General features: G+C 32.4%; 1 protein-coding gene across 1 annotated transcript; it reads right to left on the bottom strand.

Moving 5' to 3' along the window:
• Positions 1-3,368: 3,368 nt before the first annotated feature.
• LOC141404253 (uncharacterized) lies at positions 3,369-15,047 on the bottom strand. The gene is made up of 8 exons (XM_073987663.1): positions 14,943-15,047; positions 14,521-14,765; positions 14,191-14,347; positions 13,750-14,133; positions 4,765-4,873; positions 4,275-4,679; positions 4,101-4,215; positions 3,369-4,042 (listed from the first exon to the last, which is right to left on the bottom strand). Exons 1-8 carry the CDS (start codon positions 14,989-14,991, stop codon positions 3,527-3,529), a joined length of 1,980 nt encoding a protein of 659 aa, XP_073843764.1. The 5' UTR covers positions 14,992-15,047; the 3' UTR covers positions 3,369-3,526.
• Between the last annotated feature and the right edge of the window lie 10,708 nt (positions 15,048-25,755).

Raw genomic sequence — 25,755 nt, 5'->3', positions numbered from 1 at the left:
CCCAGAGACTCGAAAATATGTTATATATGCTTAGTAGGCATAACAAAAAAACTACACATACCTCTTTTGCAATCCAATAAAGGAATACAAATGGGTTGCAGCATACCCATATGTATGTGTACAGTATACGATCACTATGAATTATTAATCTACTATTTGATACCCTGCAGATTTTAAACAAACGTGTGTTTTTGAATGATCTCTGTATTTTTATTAAATATGTAGTCAAGACTGTCAAAAAATGTAATTTCACGTTTTTAAGTATTGTTATATTATTTATTTCTTCTAAAAATAAAATATGTCTTTTTTGTTGGATTAAAATAAAGTCTGTGAAATGTAGAGCCTAATTTTCTATATAAACAAAGAGTGTGGTTTGATTTGATATTATTTTATTATTTGCTGACACAATATCATGAAAAAAATGCAAAATATTATAAAAAATAGAAAATATATAAAGAAATATTTAAGAATATGTATAGGGGTAAAATTTACCACCACGTCAAAAAGTACGTCCTACATTTTCACCTCCAAAGTTAAAGGTTAAAAAATATTTTTTCAATAATCGTGGATTTTTTAAAAAATTATTTTTTTAATAATCGTGGTTTTTTTTAAAAAATATTTTTTCAATAATCGTGGGTTTTTTAAAAAATATTTTTTCAATAATCGTGGATTTTTTAAAAAATATTTTTTCAATAATCGTGTTTTTTTTTTAAATATTTTTTCAATAATCGTGGATTTTTTAAAAAATATTTTTTCAATAATCGTGCATTTTTTAAAAAATATTTTTTAAAAATCGTGGATTTTTTAAAAAATATTTTTTCAACAATCGTGGATTTTTTAAAAAATATTTTTTCAATAATCGTGGATTTTTTAAAAAATATTTTTTCAATAATCGTGGATTTTTTAAAAAATATTTTTTCAATAATCGTGGATTTTTTAAAAAATATTTTTTCAATAATCGTGGATTTTTTAAAAAATATTTTTTCAATAATCGTGAATTTTTTAAAAAATATTTTTTCAATAATCGTGGATTTTTTAAAAAATATTTTTTCAATAATCGTGAATTTTTTAAAAAATATTTTTTCAATAATCGTGGATTTTTTAAAAAAAATATTTTTTCAATAATCGTGGATTTTTTAAAAAATATTTTTTCAATAATCGTGGATTTTTTAAAAAATATTTTTCAATAATCGTGGATTTTTTAAAAAATATTTTTTCAATAATCGTGGATTTTTTAAAAAATATTTTTTCAATAATCTTGAACATTTTAAAAAATATTATTTTTCAATAATCGTGGATTTAAAAAAAAATATTTTTTCAATAATCGTGGATTTTAAAAAAAAAAATATTTTTTCAATAATCGTGGATTTTTAAAAAAAAATATTTTTTCAATAATCGTGGATTTTTAAAAAAATATTTTTTCAATAATCGTGGATTTTTAAAAAAATATTTTTTCAATAATCGTGGATTTTTAAAAAAATATTTTTTCAATAATCGTGGATTTTTAAAAAAATATTTTTTCAATAATCGTGGATTTTTAAAAAAATATTTTTTTCAATAATCGTGGATTTTTAAAAAAATATTTTTTTCAATAATCGTGGATTTTTTAAAAAATATTTTTTTAAATAATCGTGGATTTTAAAAAAAAAAATATTTTTTCAATAATCGTGGATTTTTTAAAAAATATTTTTTTAAATAATCGTGGATTTTTAAAAAAAAAATATTTTTTCAATAATCGTGGATTTTTAAAAAAAATATTTTTTCAATAATCGTGGATTTTTAAAAAAATATTTTTTCAATAATCGTGGATTTTTAAAAAAATATTTTTTCAATAATCGTGGATTTTTAAAAAAATATTTTTCAATATTCGTGGATTTTTAAAAAAATATTTTTTCAATAATCGTGGATTTTTAAAAAAAAATATTTTTTCAATAATCGTGGATTTTTAAAAAAATATTTTTTCAATAATCGTGGATTTTTAAAAAAATATTTTTTCAATAATCGTGGATTTTTAAAAAAAAAATATTTTTTCAATAATCGTGGATTTTTAAAAAAAATATTTTTTCAATAATCGTGGATTTTTAAAAAAAAAATATTTTTTCAATAATCGTGGATTTTTAAAAAAATATTTTTTCAATAATCGTGGATTTTTAAAAAAAAATATTTTTTCAATAATCGTGGATTTTTAAAAAAATATTTTTTCAATAATCGTGGATTTTTAAAAAAATATTTTTTCAATAATCGTGGATTTTTAAAAAATATTTTTTCAATAATTGTGGATTTTTAAAAAAATATTTTTTCAATAATCGTGGATTTATACAAAAATATTTTTTCAATAATCGAGGATTTTTAAAAAAATATTTTTTCAATAATCGTGGATTTTTAAAAAAATATTTTTTCAATAATCGTGGATTTATAAAAAATTATTTTTTCAATAATCGTGGATTTTTAAAAAAATATTTTTTCAATAATCGTGGATTTTTAAAAAATATTTTTTCAATAATTGTGGATTTTTTAAAAAAAAATATTTTTTCAATAATCGTGGATTTTTAAAAAAATATTTTTTCATAATCGTGGATTTTTAAAAAAATATTTTTTCAATAATCGTGGATATTGTTATAAAATATTTTTTTCAATAATCGTCAATTTGTTATAAAACATTTTTTCAATAATCGTCAATTTGTTATAAAATATTTTTTTCAATAATCGTCAATTTGTTATAAAACATTTTTTCAATAATCGTCAATTTGTTATAAAACATTTTTTCAATAATCGTCAATTTGTTATAAAACATTTTTTTAATTATCGTGGATATTGTTATAAAATATTTTTTTTTTTTTTTCAAATATAAAAATATAAGTTTTTATATATTTTTTTCAATAATCGTGGAGTTTTTAAAAAATATTTTTTCAGTTATCGTGCATTTAAAAGAAATGGTTTTCAATAATCGTGGAGTTTTAAAAAATATTTTTTCAAACACAGTGCATTTTTAAACAAATATTTTTCAATAATCGGGGATTTAAAAAAATATTTTTACAATAATCGTGAATTTTTAAAAACATTTTTTCAGTAATCGTTGATCGTGGATTTTTTTAAAACATTTTTTCAATAATCGTGGAGTTTTTATACTGTTTTGTTTCAATAATTGTGGAGTTTTTATAAATATGTTTCAATAATCGTGGAGTTTTTACAAATATTTTTCAATAATCGTGGAGTTTTTATAAATATTTTTCAATGTTCGTGGAGTTTTTATAAATATTTTTCAATAATCGTGGAGTTTTTATAAAATATTTTTTTTCAATAATACGTACCGGTCAACTTACATTTTGTTCTTTTGTAAACTTTTTAAATATATCGAAAAAATCAAATTTTTTGCTCTTTCTACAATTTATTCATTTATTTAAGTGCGCTACAATTTCCTAATGAACTATTTATGTGAACAAAAAATGGTGCTTTAAACAGAAATCTAATTTTGTGTGTATTCAATGCATTCCAATTCCAACCAATTTCACCAATCGTAAACACTTTACGGTTGTGGTAATACCCTATTTCCCCTTTTCTTATTCCACCAATAGTGAAACCATTCTACAGCAAATACCACCATACTCATAATCATTCCCACCAACCATGGTACAATAAGGCCGGCAAAATTTTTCATATCCAACTTGATAGGACCTGCATCCTTTTTGTTGTACATTGACTTCATAACTTGATTCTGTTCGTTGGCATTCATATAGTCGGCAACCATCTTCCATTCCCAATATTTTGACATACCCGATGAATGCCAGGCTAATATAAAATCATTATATTTCGGTAAATGGGGCCACATGCGTGGCACCATGGCCACAGTAAAAACATAATAGATATCATCAACCATGAGTTTAAGATGATTACGAGCTTCGGGCGTAAGAAAATGGCTATTACCAAAATGCCCAAAGGCCATTCGCTCCACAGCAAAGCCCAGGTTTTCAGTTTTAGCTTTCTTTCGCATTTCTTCTCTAGTACTGATGCGATAGTTGGTCACAATTTGGTGTATTTTAGGCTGTAACGAAATGTAAATATGAATGAAAACAGGAAACACTCAAATACAAAACACTTACATCTATTATTCCCAAGTCGTCATCGGCTATTAAGGTGATCCAATCATATGAAGTAGCAGTCCACGACAAGTTATGGCTATATAAACGTTCCACAGAATCGGCTGCTTCTTCAAGGCTGTTAAAGTACAAAAAATATGGTATGAAACCTCCCATCTATATATTTTCCACACTTACGTAGGTAATGTCAATATGGATGACAATCCACCAGCATAAATACTGGTCACAATAATATCAATCATATAGCAGGCAAACAATATGACCCTTATCGTTTGAGAAATTACCTCCCTGCGAGAACTTTGCGATATAAACAATTTCAATGTGGTAGTAAAACCAAATTCAAAGCTTGACCATAGGGAGGGATTATCGGCCTGGGTCACCACCCTCTCTTCGAAATATTTTGCCGAAAATAAGGCCATTGTTTCCCAAAATAAACAGAACATAACACCCAACCAAAGGGTATAGGTAAATGGACTTATAGGCAAGGCCCAGGTGCTTATACGAGTTGGTTTAGGAACAAGACAAGTTACTCCCGATCTACCAATGAATGTTGATTGATCAATGGTTCTATAGGATATGTGCCTGAAAAGAATATGTGCAGTTAAGGTACTTAATATAATTGTTCTTGGATGTCAAGGTAAAAAAAACAATACTAAAATAACTTTACCATGTAAACATTCCTCCCAAAGCCATTTCGGTTTTGCCATCTACAATCATACCTAATAATCCATTGGCAGTATAGTTTTGATAAAACTGACCCCACTCAACTTTTTCAGCTTGAAAGACATACAAATACATATTAAATATTCGCTTAGGCTCTAGTTTTCAATAATCGCAGATTTAAAAAAAATATTTTTTGAATAATCGATGATTTTGAAAAATATTTTTTCAAACGTGGAATTTTTTGCAACAATCGTGTATTAAAAAAAAAACAATAATCGCGAAAATTTTTTTTCAATAATCGTGGATTTTTTACAAAATATTTTTTTAATAATTTTGGATTTTTAAATGTTTTTTTTTTCAATAATCTCGGATTCTTTTACAAAATACTTTTTCAATAATCGTGTTAAAAAAAATATTTTTCAATAATCTAGAATTTTTTAAAAGAAATATTTTTCAATAATCCTGGTCTTTAAAAAAAATCTTTTAAATAATCGTGGTCTTTAAAAAAAATCTTTTCAATAATCGTCGATTTTTTAAAAAATATTTTTTAAATAATCGTGGATTTTTTAAAAAATATTTTTTAAATAATCGTAAATTTAAAAAAAAAATTCTATAATCGTGTATTTTTTTAAAAATGTTTTTTTAAATAATCGTGGATTTAAAAAAAAATATTTTTTCAATAATAGTGGATTTTTTTAAAAATATTTTTTCAATAATCGTGGAATTAAAAAAAAATCTATATTCGTGGATTTTTAAACAATATGTTTTCAATAATCGTAGATATTTTAAAAATAATTTGGTAAAAAATCGTGGATTTTTCAAAGAAAAATTTCAATAATCGTGGTTTTTAAAACAATATTTTCTCAATAATCGTCGCTTAAAAAAAAAAAACAAAAATTGTGGTTTAAAAAAAATCTTTTTCAATTATCGTCGTTTTTTTAAAATTCAATAATCGTGGTTTTTATAAAAATATTTTTTTCAAGAATATTTGTTCAATAAACGTAAGAATATTCTTTCAATATTCGCGGAATTTAAAGAAAAATACCTTTAAATGAATCGTGGATTTGTTAAAAAAAATATTTAAAAAAATCAATATTCGTGGATTTAAAAAAATCAATAAGCAGGGATTTTCAATTTTCTGTTTTTTTTTTTTGCAAAAATCGCGTTTTTTTAAATATCTTTTTAGTAATCGTGGATTTAAAAAAATCAATAATGGTGAATTTAAAACAAAAATTCAATAATCGTGGATTTAAAAAAAATCTTTTTTTCAATAATCCTTGATTTTTAAAATTTTTTTTTTTAATAATAGTGTATTTTTTAAAAAAATATTTTTTCAATAATCGTTTATTTTTAAAAACATTTCCAATAATCGTGGATTTTTTGAAAAACACAAATTTCAATAACCGTTGATTTTTTAAAAAATATTTTTATAATAATAATTGTGGATTTTTTAAAAATATGTTTTCAATAGTCGAAGATTTTTTAAAAAATATTTTTATAATAAACGTGGATTGTTTAAAAATATGTTTTCATCATGGCGGATTCTTAACAAAACCCCTTTCTGGATATTTAAATATATTTTTTTAATAATCGTGGATTTTTTTAAAAATATTGTTTAAATAACCGTGGACGTTTTAAAAAATATTTTTTAAATAATCGTGGATATTTTAAAAAATATTTTTTAAATAATCGTGGATATTTTAAAATATTTTTTTCAATAATCGTGGTTAAAAAAAATAATCTTGGTTAAAAAAAAATAATAATCGTTTTTTAAAAAATATTTGTTCAATAATCGTGGATTTTTTCAGGAATAATCTTTCAATAATCGTGGAATTTAAAAAAAAAATACTTTTACAAGAATCGTGGAATTAAAAAAATACCTTTACAAAAATCCTGGATTTGTTAAAAAAATATTTAAATAAAAATCAATAGCCGGGGATTTTTAATTTTTTTTTTTTTCAATAATCGCGTATTTTTTAAAAAACATTTTTTTAATGATCGTGGATTTAAAAAAATCAATAATCGATTTGAAATCAATAACCGATTTTTTAAAAATATTTTTTCAATAATCGTGGGTTTAATAAAGAAAAATTCAATAATCAAAGATTTTTTTTAAAAAAAAAAATTTTCAATTATCAAAGATTTTTTAAAAAAATATTTTTTATAATAATCGTGGATTTTTTTAAAAATATGTTTTCAATAATCGTGGATTTTTTAAAAAATATTTTTTCTATTGCAACTTGTTTACTGTGACCAATTGAATATAACGATTGTTTATTTATTTTTAATGGGCTTTTTGGTCAGATTTATTAATGAATAAAACTAATGTAAATTCATTGTTTTTTCTATAATCGAAGATGTTTTAAAAAATATTTTTAAAATAATCGTAGATTTTTTAAAAAAATATTTTTTTAATAATCGAAGATTTTTTAAAAAATATTTTTTTAATAATCAAAGATTTTTAAAAAAAAATATTTTTATAATAGTCGTGGATTTTTTAAAAATATGTTTTCAAAATATTTTTTCAATAATCGAAGATTTTTAAAAAATATTTTTATAATAATCGTAGATTTTTTAAAAATATGTTTTCAGCAATCGTGGATTTTTTAAAAAATATATTTTTTCAATAATCGAAGATTTTTAAAAAGTCATTTTATAATAATCGTGGATTTTTTAAAAATATGATTTGAGCAATCGTGGATTTTTTAAAAAATATTTTTTTAATAATCGAAGGTTTTTAAAAAATATTTTTTTAATAATCGAAGGTTTTTAAAAAATATTTTGATAATAATCGTGGATTTCTTAAAAATATTTTTATAATAATCGTGGATTTTTTAAAAATATTTTTATAATAATCGTGGATTTTTTAAAAATATTTTTATAATAATCGTGGATTTTTTAAAAATATTTTTATAATAATCGTGGATTTTTTAAAAATATTTTTATAATAATCGTGGATTTTTTAAAAATATTTTTATAATAATCGTGGATTTTTTAAAATATTTTTATAATTATCTTGGATTTTTTAAAAATATGTTTTCACCACCATGGTGCATGGTATACACACCCGCCTTGCACGCTGAAGGTCGTGGGTTTGATTTCCCGGCCAGTCAACATCAAAATTTTCAGCGGTGGCAAAATACCCCTCAGTAATGTTAGCGACATTTCCTGAGTATTTCAGTCATGTAAAACTTCTCGTAGATTTTTAAAAACTATTTTTTTTAATAATCGTGAATTCTTTAAAAAATATTTTTCCATAATCGTGGATAAATAAATTTTCAATAATGGCGGATTTGTAAAAAAAATGTATTTTCAATAATCGTGGATATTAGAAAAAATATCTGTTCAATAATCGTGGATTTTTTTAAAAAACATTTCGATAATAGTATATTTTTTAAAAAAATATTTTTTCACTAATCGTCGTTGTTTTTTTTTTTTTTTTTTTTTTTTTTTTTGTTTAATTCAATAATAGTGGTTTTTTAAAAAAATATTTGTTCAGTAATCGTGGAATTTGCAAAAAAAGTAATTTTCCTAAAATCGTGGATTTGATAAAAAAATAAGTTTTCAATAATCGTGGATTTTTTTAAACAAATATCTTGCCAATTAATTTGTTCAATATTCATGGATTAAAAAAATACAAATATTTTTTCCAGAATCGTGAATTTAAAAAAAATACAAAAACTTTTTCCACATTCGTGGATTAAAAAAAAATAAAATTATTGTTTTAAATAATCATGGATTTTAGGGGATATGACCACCTTTTGAGCACGAAAAAAAAAACAGTTTTCATGCATTTTTTACAAGAAATCTACCAAACTTCTTTAGAAGATGTTGTTTTTATCTTAAATGTCATATCTTGAGCTACTTTAAATTTTTTTTTTTTTTTTTGAAAGATATTGCAAAGTTTTCCGACAAATGGACACCTACGAAACACTGTTTTTACTAAAGCAGTTTAAGGTGCCCACTGTATCTCGAAAACGAATTAACCGAACAGCATATTTTTTTGGGGTCATTGAGAACCTACCCAGAAAATTTGAAGGGGTTTTATGCGATGACGTGATTTCATGCCATCTTTTGCATTGGTTCAAACGAAGTCGTGAAAGATCCGATCTTTTTATTAGCATTTTAACCAATGCAAAGAAAGTCGTGAAAGATCCGATCTCTTCATCAGCATTTGAACTCATGCTAAGGAAGTCGTGAAAGATCCGATCTTTTCATCAGCATTTGAACCCATTCCATCGATCCAATAGAGATGAATTTCGTGTTCTTATTTATACACATTTTTAATAAAAATCATCGATGAAGATGCTAAAAACATGACATGCCAGACCACTTGCACCCATGATTGAATGGCATCTTTGGCATCGAACATTTTGCTGGGTAATAGTCTAGTACTTAAGCGAAACTGAATTAACAAATATCCATTTAAAAAAATGGTGAACTGTCGAATTCAGAGGCAACCTTTTTATGTGTATAATTATGCCACAAAAGCATATGAAGATCGGATCATCCGTTTTTGCGCTACAGTGGGCAACGCATTTAAAAATGCCATTTCGAGAAAACCGCGTTTAAGACTTGGATATTACACACAAATCACAATGAATTTTTCCCTTCCAACGCTCATATCTCATCCAATTTGTATCTGATCGACTTTTGTGCAATATATTCTATTCTATCTGTACTTTGAAATAACCCAATAAAAATTACGATTTTGAAAAATTTGCAAGTGGACATAACCCAGTAAAAAATAAAATATCATCAAATATTTTTAAAGAATGTTTTTTTTTTTAAATAGTGGTGAATATTTTTTTTAAAGAACATTTTTTTAATAATCGTGGATTTAAAAAAATATTCTTTAAATGATTTTGAATGTTTTAAATTGTATTCTTAATAATCGCGGATTTAAAAAAACACGTTGATATATATGGTAACATGGGGCGCCTTTGCCACGTTTTTGTTCAAAATGTTCTCATACCGACACTGTTAAAGTTTTTTCAAATATTATTTTTGGTACAAATATAAGCATATCTTGACTATAAGTTTTGATATACAAAAGGTTATAATATTGTTTTTAAAATATTATTTTTGAGAATTTACAAAATGTGTAAAAAGTGGCAAAGCCTCCCCACCCATGGGGCAGCTTCGCCATCGATATTGAAAATTCTCCAACGGACTCTAAAACTGTAATCTACCATACTTCTTCCTTAAATATCAACATTATACAAAAAAGGAACATGTTTTCTATTGAATAATCAAAAATTATTTTACAATTCACAAAAAGTAACCGATTCTAGCGGTTAATTGAAGTAGGTGCCTTGAATTTAGGTACAAAAATCATAATATAACTAAACTAAAGATCCTCAGTTAAAATAGGAAAGAACCTATCCGAAGAGTTTATTACCAAAAGAGGTTTCAGACAAGGAGACGGCCTGTCGTGTGATCTATTCAACATCCTGCTGGAAAAGGTCATACGAGACGCAAAGGTCAAAATAAATGGAACGATATACACGAACAGCCATATGTTACTGGCTTATGCCGACGACATTGACATCATGGGTCGATCGGTCTGGCAGTAAACGGCGAAAAAACCAAGTTGATGGTATCGACGCGTAATATTACCACAAACCCTGCACCATTTGTGAATGTTGGTACCTACAATTTTGAGGTAGTTAAGGACTTTGTCTACCTCGGCACCGCCATAAACACAACAAATAACATCAGTTGTAAAATACGAAGAAGAATAGTGTTGCCTAACAGATGCTACTTTGGGCTGAGTAAGCAGTTTAGGAATAAAGCCACCTCTCGTCAAACAAAAGTAACACTTTACAAAACACTGATACTACCCGTGCTAATGTATGGTTCCGAAGCATGGGTACTTGCTCAAGCAGATAAGGCAGTGCTTGGTGTGTTCGAGAGAAAAATTCTTCGAAAGATCTACGGGCCAATCTGTGTTGACGGCGAATATCGGCCTCGTATGAACAACGAGCTGTACCAACTATACAATGACATCAATGTAGTTGAACAAATCGAGATACAACGATTGCCATGGCTAGGCCATGTTATAAGAATGAGTGATGATGAACCCGCTAAATACGGGCCGCATGGAGGTTCTCGCAGATCTGGAAGGCCAAAGCTTCGTTGGAGCGAACAAGTGAAACGAGATATCAGTAAGCTACATATCCCAGATTGAGAAAATACAGCAGCAAACAGAGAGGATTGGAGATTTTTTCTTAGTTCGGCTTATGGAACAAATGTTCTGTAAAAGGGCAGCTAAGTAAGTAAGTACCATGAAAACACAAAACCGTGTGCGTCCGCTATCATACCTATGACACAACTGCCAACTTTTGGGAGATGATAGATCTTCATTAAACTCACAATTTTGCTTTCAATGGATTTTTTCTAGCACTTGTATTTTGCGAGAAAATCGGAGTTGGCGTAGCCGCCCCAGTGGCGAAGGCGCCCCATGTTACCATATATTTTCAATAATAGTCGTTTTTATACCCTCAGCCTTTAGGCTAAAGAGGGTATTTACACTTTGATACGGCGAAAAATGTGCCTCATCGAAATAATGGTTTTAGACCCCAAGTATGTTTGTACGATATCCGTTTCAGACAATTTTGAGTAGATCTAGCAATGTCCGTCCGTCTGTCTGTCTGTCTGGCAGGCTGCTGCGCACGATAACTCTCGAACGGATTAATCGATTCGGTTCAAATTTTATGTATCGAAATATTTTGTCCATATTCGATTTAAGCTCGAAGATGGGCCATATAGTTCCACTCCTTCAGGTACCTCCCCCACAAATGTTCAAAAATACATCGTGTAATTTCTACCAAACTTAGATGAGGTTCCAATATGGACTCAATCGGTCTACTCCTTCGGATACCTCCCACACAAAATTTCGGAAAAGTTCAGTTTAGGACCTGGTCTCGAATCGCTTTGATTTTTGTTTACGCAAGTTGTGTTCGCTGTCCTCTATACGACGCTGTAAGTTTCATCAGGGGCAAGTCCAAACTTCCTGAGAAAATACCCTGAAAGATGAAAAAAACCCTATGACACCGTGTGTAGTGGTTGGAGGGCAAGATAACTCTCGAACGGATCTGCCGATTCGGTCCAAAATTTGGCTTTCGTAATATTTTGTCCATACTTAGTTCAAGTTCAAAGATGGATTATATCGGTCCACTCCTTCCGGTACCTCACCCACAAAAGTTCGAAAATGTTCGAAAAATTTGTGCGTACGATAACTCTTGAAGAGAGCAAGCGATTTTGTCCATACTTTGCACATTATGAAATTTCTACCAAACTTATATAAGGTTCCAAGGAACTGCTCTCGAATCGCCTTGGTTTCTGTTGTAGCATATTGTATTCACTGTCCCCTATACGAAGGTACAAGTTTCCTCAGGGGCAAGTCCATACTTCCTGAGAAAATAGCCTGAAAGGTACAAAAAAGCCTTATGACACCGTGTGTAGTGGTTGGAGCGCAAGATAACTTTCGACCGAATCTGCAGATTCAGTCCAAAATGCGACCTTCGTAATATGTTGTGCAAACTTAGTTTAAGTTTGAAAATAAGCCCTACCGGTCCACTCCTTCAGGTACCTCCCCCAAAAAAGTTCAAAAATGTTCGGAAAAATGGTCCGCACGACCATAACCGAATTGGTCCATACTTTGCACATCGTGACACTTCTACCAGACATAGATGAGGTTCCAATATGGACCCTATTGGTTCACTCTTTCGGGTACCTCCCACACAAAATTTTGCTTAAGTGCAGTTTAAGGCCTGCTCTCGAATCGCTTTGATTTTTGTTGTAGTCATTTGTATTTACTACCCCCCATTACGACGATATAATTTTTTCAGGAGCAAGTCCATATATCCTCAAAAATCAGCACGAAAACTGCAAACAACCCATATAATACCATGTGTCGTAGTTGGAGTGCACGATAACTCTCGAACGGATCAACATATTTGGTTAAAATTTTGGGTCTTTCAATATATTGTCCAAACTTAGTTTAAATTCGAAGATAGACCATATCGGTGCACTCCTTCCGGTACCTCCCCCACAAAGGTTCAAAATTTTTCGCCAAGATTGTGGGCATGATAACTCTAGGAGGAAATAACCGAATTGAGCCAAACTTTGCTATTGGTACTATTACTTTCAGGCATAGATAAAGTTTTAATATGGGCTATATCGGTCCACTCATTTGAGTACCTCCCACACAAAATTTGGAAAAAATATAGTTTAGCAACTCCTCCCTGATCTTATTAATTTGTGACGCAGCAGGTTGCACTTGCGGCCCCTGTTACGACGTTTTAATTTTTTTTTTTCGTGGGAAAGTCCATACTTCCTAAGATAATGACCAAAGGTCCAGAAAATCCTACCGTCACCACCTAAACTGGCTAATGTGTAAAATAACCCTTTAAGAGAGAAATCGATTTAGCTCAAACTTTGTAAATTGAAAAGTAAAATTGTAATATACTTAAATTCAGAAAATTAAGTACAACATATTTAATTATATAGTCTGTAAGGAAAACATCCATAGACTAATAAAGGAAAAAAAATATTTCCTACATATTTGTATTAGGTTCGAATATGTACTACATCGGATCACTCCTGTGGGTACACCCTACCCAAAGTTTGGAAAAAATGCACTCGTCTTGGATCATTCTTAACTTTGTTGCAACATGTAGTTTTTTGCGGCCCTTTCCATCCTGGAAAATTTTCCCAACAGCTAAAAAACCTACAGAAGTATTGTGTTAGCTTTTTTCATCGGGTACGTGGCTGAGGGTATATCTCTGTCGGCTCAGCTGACTGATACTTTCTTACTTGTTTAATAAACATTTTATCAATATTCACGGATTTTTAAAGATATTTTTTAATAACCCTTTAAAAAATATTTTTTAATGATCGAGGACTTTTTCAAAAAATATTTGTTCCAATAATCGTGAACTTTTTAAAGAACTTTTTTTAAGAATTCAAATCTCTTTCAACTTACATGTATCCACTTGAACACTACAATTGTATAGTTCACAAAATCCATGAACTATTCTCATTTCTGTACCATTAGCATGGACCAAATGACGGGGGTTATCTGCGGCATGATCATACGTTTCCGGTAAACGCTGGTGGTAGTCTACCACCATTAGTGGTCGATAATCAAAAACACCCACAATTATTTCACGTTGTTGCAAATTTTGTAATTTCTGCAATGAATATAAATCCACATTGGGTTCAAATGTCCTGGTGAGAGCATCAAATTTACTTATTTTCAATAGCTCATGAGGACTTCCAAATACTGAACCGACAAATTTATTTCGTTTTATATTAAAGTGGGTGGCATTTTTATATTCCGCTTCAATTGCCAAAATGTTAACGGCGTCTGAGGATTAGTGACGGTTATTTCGAAATATATGCAGACACATTGAGTTGAACTTACTTTTAAATAACAAATCTTGAAAATAGTCTTCTTTCTGATTTTCCTTTGTGTAAATAAATAGGAACTTGGGTTCATATGAACGCCAAATAGAATAAACACTGGCCTTGCGATAGGTCTGGGCAAATCTGGGAATGTCATTTTGAAAAACTACATAACCCTGAAAGAGAGAAAAAAGTAGATGTCGTCGTAGCGAACGGAATGATTTTTTTTTTGTTTTTTGAGGCGCTTTCAAAAATTCTTTAGAAGGAATGAGTCATCTTCCGTTCTTCTATTACTTATAACATTCCGTAAACCAATAGCATTAAGTGGAGAATTCATCTTTTAACTAACCTCACATTTTGTATTTGCTATAGCAGCCACATACTTCTTGATCCAGTCATCATAAAAAATTCCATCCCTGTGATATTGCTCATCTTGTTCCGTAAAATTGTATATATCTCGGGAAAACGTTTCATTCAGAGTCCATGGATTAATGTACAGCTGAACATTAAAATTTACCTCCGATGGCCATGAAAAGTCAAAATCTTTATTCCACAGGATACAAGTAGTTGTTAAGCTTGAAAAGTATGAATTTACTTAAATGAAAATAAAAAATTTCGGAAAATTAAAAAAAAAAAATCACAGAAATTTACTGGATGGATTCCTTTTCCATAAGAAATGCTAAATGAAAAATATGCTCTTTATTATAATTTTATTTGAAAAATTCATCATTTTACATTCGCGTAGAAAAAGAATTGAATCTCTGCACTTACATATAATACTTATAACCGTTGACAAATGACTTGTTTCCGTCGTTATCATAATGTTTACAAAATACACGTGTAACACCGCCAATATTCCAAGAAGTTGTGCTAACATTTCGTAAGGCTAAATACCTTTCATAATTCTTTGCAATTTTATTTACGCACATATGCATTTTTAAATAATTTATTTAATAATCATTTATTTGTATAGAAAAAAAAAAATAAAATAATAGTATGTCATATGTTTGTTCAAGCGCGTGTAATTTAAGTGGGATTAGAAAGGTGCATAGAAGTCGCTATCTCAAATATACTATCTTAAGTCCAAGAACGTTTACAATAAGTAAATTTTCGTTGCAGCTGAAATCAAGTTTTGAAGGGAAGCATCCAGCGAGGGGTATCTGAAAAATTTCACCCCTATTTTCCCAATAATCTATAAACTGGGGTATTAGTTTCTATTTGTATACTCTTAGCCTTTAGGCTAACGAAGTTACATACACTTTGATATAATTAAATCGTGCCTTATCGAAATAACATCAAGTATGGTGTATGAATTCCGTTTCAGACAACTTCGATTCGATTTACCCTTGTCCGTCCGTCTATTGTTTAGTGTGTACACTTACTCTCGAGAGGATCAAGCGAATTGGTATAATTATACCCTACACCACTATGTGGGCAGGGTATTATAAGTTGGTTTTGGCCAAAAAGTTTGTAACGCATTGAAATAATGGTCGTAGACGCATACATATACATACATATAAACCAAAATGAATGTCTCGACGAGCTGAGTCGATCTGGCTATGTGTGTCCGTCCGTCCGTCTGTCCATCTAAACTTTGTAATCATGCTACAGGTCACAATTTTAATCCGATCTTCACCAAATGGTGTTCATGAAGGTCCCAGAGGGAAGAAGCCTATTGATTTTGGAGGTGGTCGGATAATATTCAGGGACCGGAATGGGCAAAAAATTTATTTGGAGAAAAAGTAAACATTTTACTTCAAAAGGGCATGTCTCCGCTTCTATATGGGGTATATCGAAAGCAAAACCTGGCGAGGAAAGAAGAAAATATCACCTTTACAACGATGTGAAGTAGATTGTCATAAGTGGTCAAACAACAGAGATATCGCAATAATCGGCAATGCATCCCCTTTTCCATTGTTTGTGCAATGGCACTACTGGTCGGAATTTTGATCGGATCCTCAAGAAATTTTGGGGGTTGATTGATAGTTGACGTACATCCCACTTTTCTATTTTTTTTATTAAAGTTGTACTGACGATGCATTAATGAAGACATTCAGAGCAAAGCCACAAAGCTATCCCAATTTCAATATTTTGAATTTTACCAGTCAAAAGCTTATGCACAGGGGTAGTGGTGTAGGGTATCACATAGTCGGCCCTAACCCGATTATAGCCTTGGCACACTTGGTTTTGCACATAGTAATCTTCTGTCCAATCTTAGATCAACTTCGAAGATGAGCCCCTACTTCCTCCAAATAAGTGAGAGATAACTCTCACATCGCATGTGGAAGATAACTGACATTTGCGCATCGTAATACTTCTTTCAGACATAGCTGAAGTTCTTTCAGACATAGATCAAGTTTGTATGTGAACTAAATCGATCCGCTCCTTCGGATATCAACCAAACAAAATTTTGAAAATTTTTCGCAAAGTTCAAGTCTAAGGACATGTGTGAGATCGCTTCCAGAGATAATGACATAAACGCGCAGAACAAACACTGCCGGCATCGACATTAATGACTAACCTACGAATTGAGTCTAATATATCGGAGTCGTTAACAAACGTACATAATGTTCACTGAAGTGCAGTTTAAGGGCTGCTTAAGGATCGGCTGTTAACAGTGATGATCCTGTTAACAGTGATATAATGTTTTCGTGAGCATATTCATGCCTTCTGACATCATGGGACAAAAGGTCCAAAAAAATCCAAATACAAAGGACACCAGAGCTATCGCAAGGAGTGACAAAAATTGGTTAAATCTCTGCACATCATTATACTTGTCTAAAACATAAATCACGGTGCGCCTTACTTACTTAGCTGGCCCATTACAGAACATTTGTTCCATAGGCCGAACTAAGAAAAGATCTCAAATTCTCTCTATTTGTTGCTTCGCACTCAAGAATACCGCGCCTTTTCAACTCTTCATCCACTTTTTTGCGCCATCTACTCCTTGGCCTGCCAATTCTGCACCGCCATGTGGCATGTATTCATACGCCTTTTTAGCGGGTTCATCATCGCTCATTCTTATGATATGGCCTAGCCAGCGCAATCGCTGCATCTCGATACGTTTAACTATATTGATGTCGTTATATAGCAGATACAGCTCGTGGTTCATGCGACGTCGATATTCACCGTCAACGCAGATTGGTCCGTAGATCTTTCGAAGAATTTTTCTCTCAAACACACCAAGCACTGCCATGTCTGCTTGCGCAAGTACCCAGGCTTCGGAGCCATACATCAGTACGGGTAGTATCAGTGTTTTGTAGAGCGTTATTTTTGTTTGACGAGATATGGTTTTGTTTTTAAAATGCTTACTTAAACCAAAGTAAAATCTGTTGGCCAATACAATTCTTTTTTTTATTTTACAACTGATGTCGTTTGTTGTGTTTATGGAGGTGCCGAGGTAGACGAAGTCTTTTACCAACTTCCACAGTTGGTCTAGCTGAATGGACGAATTGCGTGTCGACACCATCAACTTGATCTTCTCACCGTTTACCGCCAGACCCACTTTAGCAGATTCTCCTTCGACTTTCATAAAGGTATCAGTTACTTCTTTTACTGATCGTCCCATGATGTCTATATCATCAGCATAAGCAAGTAACATGTGGCTATTGGTGTAGATTATGCCACTTATTTTGAAGTTTACCTCTCGTATAACCTTTTCCAGCAGAATGTTGAAGAGGTTCTTCGGCAAGGTTCTTTCCTAGTTTAACTGAGGATCTCGTGTCAGTTAAAGTTAATTTACAAAGCCGGATGAGTTTTGCGGGGATACCAAATTCAGACATGGCTTGGAATACCCTTGAACGCAGCGGGCTGTAGAAGGCTGCTTTATAATCGACAAAAAGGTGGTAGGTGTCGATCTGCATCTCTTGGGTCTTCTCCAGGATTTGCCGCAGGGTAAATATCTGGTCAATGGTGGACTTGCCAGGTCTCAATCCGCATTGGTATGGTCCAATTATCTCGTTGACCATAGGCATTAGTCGTTCGCACAATACCATCTTCTGGGATTGTGTCTGTGGTATCTTCGTCGTCTTCGTTGCTATTGGATACCAACAGTTTTGAAAAATGTTCTTTCCATATCCTGAGCACACTATCTGTATCAGTTACCAAATTACCGTGCTGGTCTCTACAGGAGGATGTGCCTGTACCAAACCCATCAGTTTGATGCTTGACTCTTTGGTAGAATTTCGGACTTCATTCTGGCTCCTGTACATCTCGATTTTTTCACACTCCCGCTTTTCCATCTCCCACTCTCCTCCTGCGGAAAAGACGTTTCTCCTCTCTCCTTTTCTCCCGATATCTGCTCGTGCGTTGCTACGGATTGTAAAGTAGCCCTATATGCCGCATTTTTTCTCCTCGGTAGCACCACGACACTCCTGATCATACCATGGATTCCTTGGTGGAGGTCTCTGGTATCCAAGTATGGATTTTGCGGCTGTTTGCATGGAGTGGGCAATACTTTGCCATTGCGCTGATATGTTATCCGGGTGAGGAGTGCTTTGATTAGGTAATTGGGCTAGTTGAGTGGAATATGCTGTGGATATCTGTTGTGATTGCAGCTTACCGATGTCTAACTTTCGTGTTGTGTCTGTTCGTACTTTGTTTGCTACGTTAAACCGGGTGCGTATCTTTGCTGCAACAAGGTAGTGCTCCGAGTCTATGTTTGCTCATCTGAACGAACGCACATCCAACACGCTCGATGAATGTCTTCCATCTATCACAACGTGAAAAATTTGATTTCTTGTTTTCTGATCTGGAGACAGCCAGGTGCCCTTTTGGATGTCGAGATGTTTAAATCTGGTGCTGCTAACTACCATGTTGTTTGCCGCTGCGAAGTCTATCAGCCCCATACCATTGTCAGATGTTTCACTGTGGAGACTGAATTTTCCGACTGTTGGGCCAAAGATATTTTCCTTTCCAATGTTTCTTCTAAGCGCTCATCAAATATATCTTTGGTCAGTTCGTCCTTGTCTTCAGTGGGAGCATGAGCGCAAATAAAGCTGATGTTGAAGAATTTTGCTTTTATTCGAATTGTAGCAAGGCGTTCATTTACTGGTGTGAAGCTGGAGACCACGTGTTCTAACCTCCGACCAACCAGGTGTTCTAACCGCAACCAAACTCATGCTTTATGTCATGGCAGATATAATACAGTGCGTCACCTTTAGGTGTTGTTGTGACGCCTTTCCCATTCCATCGTATTTCCTGTATGGCAGTAATGTCGGCCTTGTACTTTTCAAGTACATCAGCCAATGCGTAAACTGCACCTGCTCTATAAAGAGGGCGAACATTATAGGTGCAGATTCGCAGATCATGGTCCTTAAAACGTTTGCGGGGGTCGTCAACTTTTGAGGGATTTGTCTTTCTTTTTTTTTTTGTTTTTTCATAGTAGGCTACTTTTTCCAGGGGAGGGTTACTAACCCAGGGCCCAAACCCAACCTTTTAAAGTTTTTATGGGTGAACGGGCGGCACATTTTAGCTCACTACCTTTAACGGGTGTTAAAGGCAGCTACACCAGGTGGCACCACGTGGAGGTCAGTGTCCACATGAGATAAAGGAGGGACCAAGATAAATCCTGGACTTTGCCATGTTTAAGCCGGTCAGGACCTTTCCTTGGTATCTTTCATCCCCTACGTCACACACGGTGCGCCTTAACCAACTTTAACTTAAAGCTCCTTACACCTGAGAAATTTTTGCGGATTCTGAAACAACAATATTCATAGATGAGAAAAATCAAAAAACCACAAAACTTGCCGAAGGGTTTTTTAAATAAATTGCGGTCAAAGTTAACATTTTTTTGGGTTTTTCTAGTTTTTCGAAAATGTTGTAGCAGTGTAGGGTCACATTTTTAGTTTTATTTAAAAAGCCCCTCGCGGATTTATTGTTATTTTTCTCATCTATGGAAATTGTAGTTTCAGAATCCGCAAAAACTTCCCAGGTCTAAGCTCATTCCATTTAAATTTAATTCAGGCGCACCGTGAATATCCAAGATGGACTATAGGGATAACTCCTTCCGGAACCTCTCTCACAAAGTTCAAAAATTGTAGTTGAAGTGCCGTTTAAGGACTGTTTGAGTAATATTTTGAAATGTTCTTTTAAGGTAAGTCTTGTGATTCTCAACGGTTCTTGACACAATGGCTCAAAAAAATTCTGTAGTGAACACTTAATATAGCATGTTGGCGGGATAACTATCGGAATTAATGCATTACAATTTTATTATTTACAGCATTACAATACTACCTGAGATGTGGGTCTCCAATGTACCATTATATATAACCAGTTCTTTATACACTACTCACTGCAGTTTTTACTAGTATTTGTGGTCCTTGTTATAACGCTATAATTTTATTTTTCATACTTCTCTCGATAATGCCCCGTACGTCCAAACTCGCCCATGTGGTATTCTTGCAATGTAAGAAGGATTATGTTTTTTACCATCCCCCGTAGTATGGAGGGTATACTAAGTTTGTTTTTTCGTTTGTAACGCAACCATATAAAATATATACAGTAGAATCGCGATAATTCGTACCTCGATAAATCGAAATTCTCGATAATTCGTATAAGCTGTCGGTCTGTTAAAGCCCACTTTTTCCCACCTATTTTAACCTCTCTATTGCGAACTTCCCTATAAGGAATACTTCTCTATAACTAAGAAATGTTAATGCACAAGTGGAAATTCTCACACAAAATACTCTCTCTATTACGAATTTTGAAAAACGTTATTCATTGTGTTTACGCAATAAATGTGAAACAAAACACACTTATCAACCCTCTTTTAATGGAAGTTCACACTAAAGCGGAGGGAAAAAATTCTTTTATCAACACACTTAAAATAAAAACAAGTAAAAAAGTATCAGTCAGCTTTGCTGACAGAGATATACCCTCAGCCTGTGCATATTGAAACAGTTTTTTCCCAAAAAACGTATGTATTTAGGGGGTTTTTAAAAATTTTGGATGTATGAACCAGAGATCTTCAATAAGCCACAGGCAAAAGCGAGCCACTTAGGTACAATCAAATATTTTTGGTTGTCGAGTAGTTTAATAGCGAGTGTGTTTGCCACACGAGTATTTTTACCACACAACAAAAAGCATTTGATGATTTTACGGCCGTTGCCTGAGCATTAGAGGGTGGAATGAGTGTAAAACGAATTTTGACTTGTGTGCAAAACTCACAAATGCTCTCTTGATCGTGGGTGAGTGGCACAACATACTCACGAAGAATGTGGGTGAAAAGTAGGAGAATTGTGTTTTGTGTGCCTTTGTATCTAAAATATTTTGTGCATTAGTCTCTCTGTGCGATTCTTTTCTTTGCTAAACCACGACAGATGAAAATAAAGAGAACATATTTTGTTTTTGCAGTCACGGTAACGTATATGGGTGATCTTGGATGCTTTGTATGTTGTTTTTTTTTTGTACGTGCTTTGTTTTGTTTGTAATATTGGGCGTGCTTTTGTTTATGCTTTACATCAGCGCCGACCATAGGATGGGGGATGTTACTTGTTGCTTGGGTATACTCATTATCATACAAGAGCTTGAGCCACTTGTGCCTCTCTATCTCATAATATAATCGATTGAGTGACAATTTTTGTTTGTTGTGCAATGAGTAAGAAGGTAAGGCATAAAATGTTAGCGAGTGCGCAAAACGACATAGCAAAGCACACACGAGTGTCTATGAGTATGTATTTAAAGAGAACTTGTTTTTTGGGTGGCAATCAATACGTAGGCTTGTTTTTAAGCAAATGGCTCATGAGTGGCAAATTGCATTTCTCTGGTATGAACCGACAAAAATGTTGATTAGGATTAAAGATAAAAAGTGTTGCCGAGGAGATACTTAAAGGAATGGATCGACATTGACCATTATGGAAATGTATCTCCAGGCACTACATATGGTGCCATAGGGGGTTTTTACAACCTTCGGGCGAATGGACAAATATAGTCCATATTTGAACCTGATCTATATCTAGTAGATATATTAGGATGTGTAAAGTATGGACCAATTCGGCCACACTCTTCAAGAGTTATCGTATGAACAAACTTTCCGAACATTTTTGAACTTTTGTGGGGGAGGTACCTGAAGGAGTAGACCGATATGGCTTATCTCTTAAACGTAAACTATTTTTGGACAAAATATTACTAAAGCCAAATTTTGAACCGAATCGGCAGTTCCGTTCTTGAGTTATCTTGCGCTCTAATCACCTCACACCGTGTCATAGGGGTTTTTTTGCAACTTTCAGGTTATTTCTCAGGAAGTATGGACTTGCCCCTAATGAAACTTGTACCGTCGTATGGGGGGCAGTGAATACAAGTTGCTAAAACAAAAATCAGAGCGATTCGAGAGATGGCCCTAAACTGAACTTTTCCGAAATTTTGTGTGAGAGGCACCCGAAGGAGTGGGCCGATTGAGTCTATATTGAAACATTATCTAAGACTGGTACACATTTGACGATGGGCAAAGTATGGACCTAATCGGTTACTCCCTTCAAGAGTTATCGTGCGCACAAATTTTCCGAACTTTTGTGGGAAAGGTACCGGAAGGAGTGGACCGATATAGCCCAACTATGTTTGGGCAAAATATTACGAAAGCCAACAGTTTAACCGAATCGGTTCATCCGTTCGAGAGTTATCGTGCGCACTAGCCAGCCAGACAGACAGACAAACAGACGGACGGACATTGCTCAATCGACTCCAAATTGTCTGAAACACATTTCGTCCAAACATACTTGGGGTCTAAAACCATTATTTCGATGAGGCACATTTTGCCCGTATGAAAGTGTATATACCCTCGTTAGCATAAATTCTGAGGGTATAAAAACACAAAATACTGCTTTATTCACTCACTTTACTCACTAACATAATAGGTTTAGATCCAAACATATATTTGTATGTAAACAGTCCCAAACATGTATTTGTTTGGAACCAAACATATTTTTAATGTATATTTTTCTGCGTGTTTTTTTTGCCGTTAATTTACTCAGTCTGGCTGTTTCTCTAGTCAGCTATAGCTATAGCTTTTCTGTGCTCCCTTAGCTTATCCTTGAATGTCTGTCAGGATTCCCGGTGGTAATTGAATGGTTTAACTGAATGGGTACTGTTTTTTCTTTATATTTGCTGTAGTGTTTTCTATGTGTGTCCAGTTTTTCCAGTTTATAATTTTAGCGTTGCGAAAACATTTTTTTTCATATATATTGAAAAGTATCCAATTATAATCCGATAAGGCCTTCTTATGGGATACCACAGACCTATCAATTTCGATTTGTATTCTGTCAGATACTAGAGTGAGATTAATGGTTCAAAAATTGTGAAAAATTGATGCTAAGATAGCTTTTTGGCTGTACAAAATATCCATTGCTCAAAAACTGTTTGTGTCTATTTGTGTCATCATTTGTTGCCCCTAAAATTTATTTCGCTGGATTCTATTGTGAAGGGCGTACTAGATTCGGCGTGTACTATATCAACAGTTTATTTATTTGTTTCACTTGTTTGTAAAAATGTATTTATATTTTTTATTTTCTTCCCAACAATAAGTATTAGATTTACTTATTGAAAATTTGTTTGTTTTGCAACATTGTATCCGTTGTATAAATTGCGTGGCCACCTGCATTGTTTAAATAATATTTAAGGTTTTAGTTATTAAATACAGAATTACAAGAGGAGGGAGAAGTCGTTGCTGTTTTTGCAAAATCCAATCTGAATGCAAAATTTTGTCTTAAATCAAACACAATGAAAATGAACATCTGTTTATTGAATTGAAATGTCATAATACGAGAATGTTAGTAGGTAGTATATATCGTCGTAACAATACCATCGATTTTAGTAATCTTCTAGGAATTCTGGAAGCCGTTACGTTGGGATACAATGAAGTAATTATAACAGGCGACTTTAATTCTAACATTATATTCGATCCATTTCTTAAGATTAATATGCTCTCATTGGCTTTTTAGCCAACCAATCCAACACATTCTTCGGCACCAGTCAACACACTACTTGACACATTTAACAATTAACAATTCGAATAACGTCCTTCTGTGAGATGAACTTTCTGCTTCCAGTTTTTCGAAGCATGACCTCATTTTCCTGTCCTATAATATAAACATATGGTAAAAACCAAATTTCATTCGAAAAAAAATTAAAAATTAAAATTCTACGATTTTTGGTATAGAGGTTAAATTGGCCGATGCGCACAAAAGTTATAGCGGTTTTTATTCTTTTATAATGAAAAATATTTAAAAATTTCTTATTCGTTGTATTGAGAAAATGTATGCATATATCAGTAACAGCATTTGACATCCATCCGTAGATGCACCATTATTTCTAAAATTTGTTTTATGGCCGCGGAATATCAAATAAAAAAATATATATATTGGAGCAAATCTAAATTATACTACCTAAGAGTCCGTATAAACCTCTAAAAAAATAAATTAGCAAGTAAAAAGTCGTTAAGTTCGGCCGGGCCGAGACCCTGTAAGCCATCATGAATTAGCATTATATCTTTGTTTGTTGTTTTTGTAGAGCACTTAAGCAACAGTAAACAAAGATATAACGCTAATTCCTGATGGCCCACAGGGTCTCTAACAACAATTGCATCACGCCATAAGGCGGAAGTTCGACTCACGGCGGATCTGTCCTATGGGGTTCATAATATACTCAACAAGGCCTTTCTTCCCCAAGAGGAATTTCCCGTGCCCCAGGCTTTCACCTCCATTTTGTTGCACAGTGTTATCTGATCTAATCTAAAAAAATGTGTTCAGCTAGGTGAAAGGTACCACCTACGGGGCTATATCAAAGAGTCAACCTATCATTAAATTTTTTGGCGGAAAAGTTTTATAGCTGCAGGGAACATCAAGAGTCAAATTGAGGGTAGTTTCATCAAAACAATGTAGACTCTCAAAAATGGACCCATGTTGACGAATTTTAGTGAAGAAATTTCGTGACCACTGAAAATTCCCGAAAATCGGGAGGTACAGTTATATGGGGGCTATACCAAAACATGGACCTATGTTGACGATGTTTGGTGGAGATGTTTCATGACCACTGAGAACCTCAAATGTCAAATTGCAGATATTTCGGTTACAAATTGTGGCTAAAATTCTCAAAATACCGAAAATCGGGAGGTACCGTTATATGGGAGCTATACCAAAACATGGACCTATGTTGACGATGCTTGGTGGAGATATTTCATGACCACTGAGAACCTTAAATGGCAAATTACAGCTAGTTCGGTTAAATATTTTAGCTAAAATTCTCAAAATACCGAAAATCGGGAGGTACCGTTATATGGGGGCTATACCAAAACATGGACCTATGTTGACGATGTTTCGTGGAGATGTGTCATGACCACTGAGTACCTCAAATGTCAAATTGCAGATAGTTCGGTTAAAAATTGTGGCTAAAATTCTCAAAATACCGAAAATCGGGAGGTACCGTTATATGGGGACTATACCAAAACATGGACCTATGCCCATATCCTTTGAGATATAAGTTTGTTGATCACTAGGAACCTTAAGTGCCAAATTATAGCTAATTCGGTCTGCAAATGTGGCGAAGAACGTCAAAATACCTCAAATCCGGAGGTACCGTTATATGGGGGCTA

Source organism: Musca autumnalis, unplaced genomic scaffold (genome assembly GCF_047663935.1).
Source record: "Musca autumnalis isolate F117 unplaced genomic scaffold, ASM4766393v1 scaffold_4, whole genome shotgun sequence".
NCBI lineage: Eukaryota > Metazoa > Arthropoda > Insecta > Diptera > Muscidae > Musca > Musca autumnalis.
The sequence above is the reverse complement of the archived record's forward strand: the minus strand, read 5'-3'. Positions and strand labels throughout refer to the sequence as shown.

Excerpts from the sequence above, each read along its gene's own strand:
- LOC141404253 (XM_073987663.1), bottom strand. The coding sequence starts at position 14,991 with ATGATAACGACGGAAACAAGTCATTTGTCAACGGTTATAAGTATTATA. Across the intron at positions 14,348-14,520 it reads TAGCAAATACAAAATGTGAG|GGTTATGTAGTTTTTCAAAA; the intron begins GTTAGTTAAAAG and ends TCTCTCTTTCAG. Across the intron at positions 4,043-4,100 it reads ACGACTTGGGAATAATAGAT|CCTAAAATACACCAAATTGT; the intron begins GTAAGTGTTTTG and ends ATTTCGTTACAG.